Source organism: Populus euphratica, unplaced genomic scaffold, assembly GCF_000495115.2.
Source record: "Populus euphratica unplaced genomic scaffold, PopEup_1.0 scaffold28.1, whole genome shotgun sequence".
Taxonomy (NCBI): domain Eukaryota; kingdom Viridiplantae; phylum Streptophyta; class Magnoliopsida; order Malpighiales; family Salicaceae; genus Populus; species Populus euphratica.
The window spans coordinates 421,849-433,072 of record NW_011499862.1 but is presented as its reverse complement, the minus strand read 5'-3'; the positions used below and the strand labels follow the sequence as shown (position 1 = coordinate 433,072).

At 36.2% G+C, this 11,224-nt stretch overlaps 1 protein-coding gene across 2 annotated transcripts in view; it reads right to left on the bottom strand.

Moving 5' to 3' along the window:
• Positions 1–9,277: 9,277 nt before the first annotated feature.
• The window catches only part of LOC105124994 (tropinone reductase homolog At1g07440-like), a 3,335-nt gene continuing 1,388 nt past the window's right edge, over positions 9,278–11,224 (bottom strand). Inside the window, exons 3-5 of one of the 2 annotated variants that reach the window (XM_011025242.1) lie at positions 10,169–10,388; positions 9,958–10,064; positions 9,278–9,655 (exon numbers count right to left, since the gene is read on the bottom strand). In XM_011025242.1, the coding sequence (XP_011023544.1) occupies positions 9,473–9,655; positions 9,958–10,064; positions 10,169–10,388 (510 nt within the window). In that variant the 3' untranslated portion in view covers positions 9,278–9,472. The remainder of the gene's footprint in view (positions 9,656–9,957; positions 10,065–10,168; positions 10,389–11,224) is intronic. The other variant, XM_011025243.1, reaches the window with a different exon arrangement.

Here is an 11,224-nt window from a genome sequence, read left to right as displayed (position 1 = left end):
AAATTTACGTGGTTCGGCAACTTGCCTACTCCACGGAGCTACTGGTTTGTATTAATCAAGCTCAAAAGCAATACAAACAACAAAACAAGGAGGAGGAGAAAACTTCTCAACTCAACTCAACTCTCACCCTTAGCTCTCTCTCTGTGTTTCTCTCTATCTCGTGGTGCACATCAGCTATCAATGGCACTCTCTATTTATAGCTGATGTGGGAGACAAGTTTCTTCTTTAGTCAACAATGGTGGGCAACAATTTCTTTGGTTAGGCACCCACCATGCAACCACCATTGACTTTAGCCATGTCTAACATGGCTGCCACCAACCATGTTGTGTCCACACCCAACAATCTCCCACTTGGACACAAATGGCGCTAAATCTGTTTTTTAATCTTTAAGTCCAACTGAAGCTTTACACAGCTTCAGTTTATCAAGAGTGACTCCTTTGGTTAACATGTCAGCTGGATTCTTGCTTCCACAGATCTTTTCAAGTAACAGTTGTTCATCGTCGAGCAGTTGCCGGATGAAGTGATATTTGATCTGTATGTGCTTTGTTCTGGAGTGAAATGCTGGATTCTTGGTAAGGAAGATTGCACTCTGACTGTCACTATACAAAGTACCCTTTTCATGCATCTTGCCCAATTCTTGCAGGAAACTCTGTAGCCATACTATCTCTTTTGCGGATTCTGAAACTGTGACATATTCAGCTTCTGTCGTTGAAAGAGCAACTATCTTTTGCAAGGTAGAACTCCAAGAAACAGCAGTGCCTCCTAGAGTGTATATATAACCTGTAGTACTCTTTCTGCTATCAACATCTCCTGCTAGATCAGCATCTACAAAGCCTTCAAGTTTCAAACCGCCAGCTGTGAAAATAAGACATGTCTCCGATGAGCCTTTTAAGTACCTCATGATCCATTTCACTGCCTCCCAATGCTGCTTTCCAGGATTGCTCATATATCGGCTTACAACTCCCACTGCATGGGCAATATCTGGTCTAGTACAGACCATGGCATACATCAAGGAGCCGATAGCTGAGGCGTATGGGATCTGGTCCATGTATCCACGTTCTAGCTCAGTTTTTGGTGACTGGTCTTTACTGAGCTTGAAATGATTCCCCAGAGGTGTACATACTGGCTTAGCATTATCCATACTAAACCTGCTGAGAACCTTCTTGACATACTCTGCCTGTGAAAGCTTTAGTATGCCTTTGTCTTTGTCTCTGATGATTCTCATGCCAAGTATTTGTTTAGCAGCTCCCAGATCCTTCATTTCAAACTGTTTTGACAACTGTTGCTTTAGCTTGTCAATCTCTTCCATGCTGGAACCTACAATTAACATATCATCCACATATAGCAGTAGAATGATATAGGAGTTGTCAAAATGTTTGACATAGCAACAATGATCAGCCTGACATTTTGTGTATCCCGTACTACTCATGAAGTTATCAAACTTCTTGTACCACTGTCTTGGAGCTTGCTTCAAACCATATAGACTCTTCTTTAGTTTGCAAACTTGACTCTCCTTTCCTGGTATTGCAAACCCCTCTGGTTGTTGCATGTAAATGTCTTCCTCCAATTCTCCATGAAGAAATGCTGTTTTTACATCTAATTGTTCAAGATGTAAATTTTCTGCAGCTACTATCCCCAGAACAACTCTGATTGTTGTAAGCTTCACAACTGGAGAAAATATCTCAGAATAGTCGATCCCTTTCTTTTGCTGAAACCCTTTTACAACAAGTCTTGCTTTGAACCGTTTGCTTCCGTCATGCTCGGTCTTTACTCTGTAAACCCACTTGTTTTGCAGGGCCTTCTTTCCTTCAGGCAGTTTGGTTAACTCCCAAGTCTTGTTCTTCAGCAATGACTCCATCTCATCCTTCATGGCTAACTCCCACTTGCTCGAGTTTCCATCTTGTAAGGATTCTTCATAATTTAATGGTTCACCACCATCGGTCAGCAAGATATAATTCAGTAGAAGTGTGAACCGTTGTGGAGGCTTTATAGTCCTTGAAGACCTGCGAACAGCTGGTTCACTTGGCTCTGCACTATCTTGTGTAGAAGTGGTGGGTACTGAAGTGCTTGAACTATCTTGTGTGGACTCTTGAGTGGTAACATCAGGAAACCCTTCTAATTGTATGAATTCAGATTTCTGTGAACTCGTATCTGAATCAGTTATCTCTAGTTCTGTACTTGATTTGTCTTTGTACAAAACTTTCTCGTTGAAGATCACGTTCCTGCTTCTGATAATCTTCCTGTTCTGATCATCCCAGAACCGAAATCCAAATTCTTCATCTCCATAGCCAATAAAGAAACATTTCTTTGATTTGGCATCCAGCTTGTTGCGAGCATCAGAGTCTACATGCACATAGGAAACACACCCAAAGACTTTTAGGTGAGCAAACTGTACTTCTTTTCCTCTCCAGATTTCCTCGGGCAGTCTGAACTCCGAAGGTACTGATGGTCCACGGTTGATCAAGTAAACTGCAGTATGAACTGCATCAGCCCAGAATGTTTGAGGTAGCCCAGAATGCAACCTCATGCTTCTAGCTCGTTCATTGATGGTCCGGTTCATCCGTTCAGCAATACCATTCTGTTGTGGTGTGCCTGGAACTGTCTTTTCCATTCTGATACCGTTGACAGCGCAATACTCCTTGAAACCTCCATCAATGTATTCTCCTCCATTATCAGATCGTAAGCATTTCAGCTTCAAGCCTGATTCAGTCTCAACCATAGCCTTCCATTTCTTGAACGTGTCAAACACATCAGATTTATTTTTCAGAAAGTAGACCCATACCTTTCTGCTAAAGTCATCAATAAAAGTGACATAGTACCGAGAACCGCCAAGAGATGCTACTGGAGCTGGTCCCCATAAATTTGTGTGCACCAGTTCTAGTTTTCTTGGTCTTAAGGTCCTGCCAACCTTTAAGAAACTGAGCTTCTTCTGTTTTCCGAGAACACAGCTTTCACAAATGTCTAGATCAACATTTTTTAATTCTGGCAGCTTTCCCTTTGACTGAAGTATCTTCATCCCCTTTTGACTCATATGGCCGAGTCTGCAATGCCATAGTTGTGCCTGATTTTCTGCTTCAGTAGAGGCAATTATATCTGCTGATCTTGTGGTCATATACAGAGTGCCAGTTTTCTTTCCACGAGCCAAAACCATTGCTCCCTTTGATACCTTCCACATTCCTCCAGAGAAAAGGATTGAATGGCCACTATCATCAAGTTGTCTGACCGAGATCAACTTCTTCTTTAGTTCAGGAACATGCCTTACATTTTGCAAGTTCCATGTAGATCCATTCATTGTCTTGATTTGCACATCTCCTATACCCACAATATCCAATGGTTGTCCATCGGCTAGATAGACTACCCCATAATTTCCAGCAGTGTAATTTTGCATCATTTCATGGTGTGGAGTACAGTGAAATGAAGCTCCAGAATCAAGAACCCAATCATCAATAGGACTATGTACTGCAAGGATCAAAGCATCTTGTACCTCATCTGTAGTGGCATTTGCAGAATCAGCTTCAGGTTTCTTTGGTTTTGTGCAACTCCTCATAAAATGGCCAGGTTTGCCACAATTCCAACATTCAACCTGCTTCCGGGGTCCAAACTTGCTTTTGCTTCTGTACCTGGATTTTGATCTGCCTCTGGATAAGCCTCTGTCTTGTCTCCTTCCTCGAGTGTTGATGTTGAAAGCTGAACCTGAACTTGAGCTTTCACCCGAGTCTTTTCTTCGTACTTCTTCAGCTAAAATCAGGTCTCGGATATCATCATACTTTAATTTGGATTTTCCGGCTGAGTTGCTTACGGCTGTTCTCATACCTTCCCAACTGCTTGGAAGTGAAGCTAGCAAAATAAGTGCTCGGATCTCATCATCAAACTCAATTTCAACGGATGACAATTGATTTGTGATGGTGTTGAAATTATTAAGATGCTGTGTAACAGAGGTGCTTTCTGTCATCTTCAGGTTGAACAGCTTCTTCATCAAGTACACTTTGTTATTTGCTGATGGCTTCTCATACATCTCAGACAAGGCTTCCATCAATCTTGCTGTGGATTTCTCTTTTGTAACATTATGAGCAACTCTTCTTGATAATGATAGCCGGATAATGCCCAAGACTTGTCTATCAAGAATTTGCCAATCTTCTTCTGACATGTTTTCTGGCTTGCTCCCCAACAGAGGAAGATGAAGTTTCTTCCCATATAGATAATCTTCAATTTGCATTTTCCAATATCCAAAATCAGTTCCATCAAATTTTTCAATTCCTGCAGCCTTTATTTCATCAGCCATTTTTACTCTTTCTCGGATTTGAATCTCAAAAATCTGACCTTACAGATGTGTCCGGAATGGCCAAAAAAGCTGGAAACGACACTGAGATCACCTAAATCGGACTTCGGATGGCTCCGATTTAAACAATCAAAAATTGAGATAACTGGACGCTGCAGATGAAGCCACGTGGCAGGAGGAATAGTCTCTGCGCCACACCGGATCAAAACCCAGTTATGCTGACGTGGCAGATGACGTGTCAGACACGTAGGCAATGTGGGGTCCACCCCAATCTGACGTGACAGATCCGAGGAGATTTTCTGCTGACGTGGCAGTGATGACGTGTCCGATGACGTGGCGGATGGCGTGTCCGATGACGTGGCGTGTTGACCGGTCAAAATGCTGATGTGGCAGGATGCGCGGCTGCTGACTGTGCCGGACGGCTGACGTGGCGGCTGACGTGGCAGTGTCAATTTGCAGGAAACGGCGAGGAAGACGCGTGAAGCGCGTACGGCGCGTCTGTGCGCGTGGACAGTACTGGTGGTGGCGCGTGCAGGCGCGTGCGGGCATGCAGGACGTCGGATTTTTGCCGGGTTTTCACCGGTGGATTCCTCTCGTCGTCCTCTTCACGGTGGTATGTTCAAAAACACGTTTTGAGAACTTTGATTTTTGAGTTTGGATCAAACACCCTCTTTTTTCAAGAACTTTCAAGAACAAGCTCTGATACCAGTTGTTAGGAGATCCAAACATTCAAACACACACAAATTTACGTGGTTCGGCAACTTGCCTACTCCACGGAGCTACTGGTTTGTATTAATCAAGCTCAAAAGCAATACAAACAACAAAACAAGGAGGAGGAGAAAACTTCTCAACTCAACTCAACTCTCACCCTTAGCTCTCTCTCTGTGTTTCTCTCTATCTCGTGGTGCACATCAGCTATCAATGGCACTCTCTATTTATAGCTGATGTGGGAGACAAGTTTCTTCTTTAGTCAACAATGGTGGGCAACAATTTCTTTGGTTAGGCACCCACCATGCAACCACCATTGACTTTAGCCATGTTTAACATGGCTGCCACCAACCATGTTGTGTCCACACCCAACACATCCAAGAAAAATTATATTCGCAGCTTTGATAATGGAAAGGAAAAAAAGGAACAGAAAAGTTTTGTGAGATTTAAAAGGAAACAAAAACTTTCCAAATGTTGAGACCAAATCTAGGCCCGATCTCCATGGACCCTAGATTGAAACCTTGCTATATCCTCGAGTCCAAGCCTGATCCCCTTGCACCTCTCTTGGTGCTCGGGAACCGATCCCCTAATATTCTTGTTCCGACTAAACTTTATGTTGTCTCGAACCTAGCCCCCGAGGCCAGGTCACTCTTATACATTCCAAGTCTGGCCTGAGCATAATCCACACCATCTCCTGTCGTCTTGAACTCCACTTAACTCTAGAATACAAATTAAAAGTGCAAAAAATTTCGAGAAGTGTAGTTTCAGGTTTTTTATTTGTTATTTAAAAATTATTACAAACTTTAAAATTATTAGGAATTTATTTGATTATTAAAAAATTAGTTGAGGTATATATAAATTATACCCACTTTTATTAAAAAAAAAAAAAGTGTAAAAAACCAATTTTGTTTACCACTTATGCTGAACGTCATGGACCCGATCTCATTTAAATCTAGGCTGTCCCATACTTGAACCCGTCTGGATCATGGACCAAGTCCCGGCTCGAGCTCTGAATATTGCTAAGTGGACCTGGCTTGGACGTTGAACACCTTATGCTGGTCCCTGCTTGACTCTCGGTATCCTCGACTAGATTTTCAAAGATTTTAAGGGCTTGATGCTAGTTTTATTTCATTGAAAGAAAAAAAATTCTCATTTTTTTTTTAAGCACCGACTTCACATCATCATCATTGTGCAGAGGATTCCATCCTTTGTGCTCTTGAATTGAACTTCTTAGCTGTCTCTGAAAGCTTTCCTATTCAAATTAGAAAAACAATCTAAAGTTTAAATTGCTTGGAATTTGGCCATCCATCAAACCTCTCAATTATTAATTTTTATGCTTTTCATTTTATTTTATTTTATTTCTTTTGAAACAATCACCGGTTCATTGAAAAAAAAAAAAAACTTGCTCTTGCTCAGCTGTGACGAGGGGTTACGATTTAATAAAAACTTTGGTGAGGATGTTACCCACAATTTGGGCTAGGCCCAAAGGGCCAATATTAATCTATTGAAGTAAAAGCCCTATTGACCATGGACATTTAGATTAAGCAAGATAATTACAAGAGGATAAGCACACGGCGGTGTTACAGCCAGCAAGGAATTGGGCAGTAAAAATAAATGCAATAATGGGCAATGTGGGAGACTGCAAAGGAGAGAAATAGTGTTTCAGACAGTGTTCTTATCTTGTTTTTTAAAGTATTTTTAACATCTGTATATCAAAACATTTAAAAAAATTAATTTAAAAAAATATTAAAAAACACAGTAAAAAAGACAAGTTACAACAAAGGGAATGGAACAAGCAACACAACGATCATCATTAACTTCGTAAGCTGTAAGCAGTCAACCATTCCATAACAATGAAAGGGATGGAGAGCCATGCTTTTATTTTTCATACAAAAATAGAGCGAGAGAGAAATCCCCTTATCTAATCCTGCTTCAGTGCTAATAAAGAAATTGTAATTTGTGCTCATTTATAGCCCATGGAGAAGCCATTGACGGCTCACAATTTGTCAGAATCATTAACTTCCCTTTTAAATATATTCAACCTATATTGTTGAACCTGTGCAATATCGATAAACGGAAAGAAAAGAGTGCATAAAGGAGAGATATTGAGACCATCTCAACTGAATACTTCGACGGTAAAGGGTATTTACGATTCTTGAGTATTGTTTTTTTATAAAAATAATGAAAAGTTATATTATTTTTATGATATTTTGAGTTATATTTTACTTAAATAATATAATATATAATATTAAGGATTTTGTTAAAAAAGTATATTAAAAAGTTATATCATTCTTATAATATTTTAAGTTACATTCTATTCAAAATAACATATAATATTAGGATTTTATATAAAGTTTTGAAAAATTTATTAAAGAAGTGTTAGGTTCAAATAAAATATTTAAATTTATTAAAAATAAAAATAAATTATTTAAATTTAAGTATGATTGACTCAAGCATATTAACTCAAGCTCGTATAAGTGTTGGTGCACACTTAACACCAAGAACACTATACAACATACCTAGCATTATAGGTGCATCTAGATGGGTTTGACGTACAATGTCTAAATCCATACACTTAGATAAAAGTTCGGCTCAAGCATGGTAATCAGAAGATGCAAAGAAAAAAAACTGAAAATAAATAAATAATTTCTATTACTTAATTATTATTGCTTATTTACCGAAAAGACAGAACAATTTGAAAAATATAAATAAAGTAAATATTGAAATTTGATTTCTCCGGGTTGCATTAAGATTCAAGATAAGAAATTTGATGAATATTAAATATCTCGATATCATAATTCTTCATTTGCATTTTCCTATAGATGGGAAAAGGAGAGTAGATAATAGTTTGAAGGATTTAAATTTTCTTGACAGTAAGAATATTCTTCAACCATTTTACATGTTAATCAATATTAAATATCTTGTGATGATTTTAAAAGCGTATATTCTTCGTCGATCTGGTGCATTAAAAAACAATTAATAATTTTTTTTAATCCTGACCCAAGATTTGAATTCATGAAGTCAAGAAAAGATGCAAACTTTCTTAACTATCAAACTAATTCCTTACAATTAATTACTCAGATTTTTGGCTTTTTGTTTAGAGTAAACTAAGTGCCATGGTTCAGTGCGAAGCAGACTTACAGATATGAGCTATTTTTTTAATATTTTTATACATTACAAATATTCTTCTACTTCAAGAGTAGAAAAACTTAGAATTGTTTACCAAAGATATTTTTTCACAAATTTTAAAATAGTAAAGATACTTCATTACTCCAAGGTCATAAAATATTTAGTTATTGAATAATATTTTTTTTTGTTTTTCTCTTGTTAGACTATTGTTAAGATATATCTTTGTTCTTAGAAAAAGTAAAAAAAAGTTATAAATTTAGGGGTATTTTAATTTTTTTCATGATGGTTTATTTATTATTTTCAAGGTAACGAGAAATGTTTTGGTAATTTTATATTGCTTTTTAAATTTTTTAATCAAGAAAGTTGTCGGCGCATGTAACACCACCCGTTGACAAAACCTAGTCTTTTGTCATGCTATTAAAAATGTTACTGTTTTTTTTTTTCCTAGCACGACGCGTGATAAAGAATGATGAGCGGTTTGATGTTGGGGGTTATTATTTTTTACTTCTTTTCTCTTTCTTTAAGAAAAAGTGCATGTACTTTTTTATTTTTATTTTTTAATTTTAGTTTTTAGTTTTTTATTGTTTATTTTCATCAATAAATTACTATTTTTTATATATTGGTTTTTTAAATTCAATCCTCATTTTTTTTTTTTAGTTTTGGCTCTTTTGTCAAAGTTTTATTAGTTTTTAATTTTATTATTTAAGAAAGTTTATATTATTTTATTTTTTTCAATTTAATCCTCATTCTTTTATTCTTTTTATTGTCTTCTCTTTTATTAAAGTTTTTCTCTTTACAATTTAACCATCCAATTAAAAAAAATTTGATGCCCTCAAATTCATTTTTATTTTAAATTTAAAAATCAACTCATTTAATAAGTCGGTTAAAATTACTAATCTCGTATTATAAATGCTGTAAAGTTTAAATTGCAGTACTGGAGTGGAATGAACCCGCTAGTTTATAGTTGGATCTATCCTTCCCCTGTTCTTTGAAAATAAACAATTATTAATTGAAATGATGGTTTATTCATCATTGAAAACACCCAAATAAATAATATTAAATTGGCTACAAGTCATCGTTGAGAGGCTGAAAAAAATCCTCGTCTGACATGACAGTTCACGACATCATCGAAAGATAAGATTTCATCATCGAAGGGCAATATTAATTGAAAAAATAGTTTACTGGCCATGGAAAACACCCAGATAAATGATATTAAACTAGGTCCAAGTCATTGAGACTTGAGAGGCTGAGACAATCCTCTTATTTGGCAGGATAGTTCAAAACATCATCAAAGGGCAATAGACTGCCTTATTCAATCCAACAAGTAGATGAATTCACGCTCAGAGCAGCTAATTTTCAACCCATGGAAAAGCCATTCACTGACATCCCTCCATCAATGCATATAACTTGTCCTGTTAAGAAACCTGGTGCAGGCAAGCATAGAAATGCGACAACAGAAGAGACCTCCCCTGGTTCCCCAACGCGTCTCATGGGGGTTCGATTGAAAACCTCCTTCAGAATGTTCTCATCATCCAGACTCTGAATGGTTAAGGAAAAGCATTAGATTACTCATGATCACAGAAAAACTAGCTTGATAATGACAATTGTGTTGCAGATGTTAATTAATCTAATTCACCTAGCTCCTAAGACTAATTATTGCAGAACTGAAGCAATAAAAAAGTTCGATAAGATAATCATATTGCAGAACTGAGCGTCTCGCGTTAGTTCAGAACAATCCACCTATGTTGTTGCACTTGTGCAATGAGAATTGAATGGGAAAAACATGTAGAAAGGAGATCAAACATTAATTAGAGAACTCGTGAGTTTGTAGAATGTTGTACAGGTGTTGTGAGAGGAGTTCGTATGAACCAGGGAGCAACTGCGTTAACCCTTATATTGTCCTGAGCCCATTCGCACGCCAAATTCCTTGTAAGTTGGTTCATTGCACCTGCAGTATACATGTCATGACAGGTCCTAAGAGAACAAGCTTTTGCAGTAGAAACAGAAGGAAAATTAAAATGTGAAAACAGGTCTAGAGAAGTAGTTAAGTACCTTTAGAAGCTGAATACAAAGGATACTGAGTGTTTATAGATACCACACTAGAAATGGAAGACATGAAGACAATCTTTCCAGCCCCTGAAGCTTTTAAAAGTGGATGTGCAAGTTGGGACAAATGGAAAGCAGATTGAAGGTTTGTATTCATGAGAGATGTGAAATCCTCAGCTGTGTAATCTAAGGTCGCTTTATATATGTTTGTCCCAGCATTGTTTACCTGGAGATTTGGAAGAGTTTAAAAGGCTATTGATTAAAATTAATTGAACACTACTTATTTGCGCAAAATCAAGTCAAATGCATTTATGTTACACAAATTAAAAAATTTAAAAAACAACTTTAATATATAAAAAACATAAAAAATCTCATTAAATAAAAATCACATCAAAAAAAGATGAATACAATATCATTTGTTAAACATTCTAGATCTCTTTTTTATGTTTGTAGACATAACTATAAAATAAAAAACAACAAAAGCAAGCAAAAAAACACCTACTTTTGGATAGATAATGTATACCTTAAACAACTATTCTCTAGTAGTTTTCTTTAAAAAATTTTGTCTCTCACAAACATTTACACATCTTTTTCAGTTTAATTTTTAATTTTAAATTGTTTCAATCAAGTCTTTAATTGCTCATCAAACTTTAATATTTATATAATTAAGTTCCTAATTTGATTAAATTAACTCTTAAAAATTTTAATTCAACCTTTAGACTTTAATTTCTTCTGATCAAAGCTTAAATTGACTTTAAAAATTAATTTTTCTTGTAATTAAAGCCTTAATAAAATCAATTAATCTTTAAAAATTTTCAATTGAGTCCTTAAACATCAAATTTTAAAATTTTCTTTTTAAATTAAATTTTTTTTGCCAATAAAACCTTAATCAGTCGAGGATACATTATTAAATTTTTAAATTGTGTGTATTTTGATCTTCTTCAATTAGTTTTTGACAATTTTCTAGGTATTTTGTTATATTTTTCTCACTTATGTGTGTGTTTCCAATACATATTTTTTTAATATATATATATATATATATATATATATATATATTCTTTG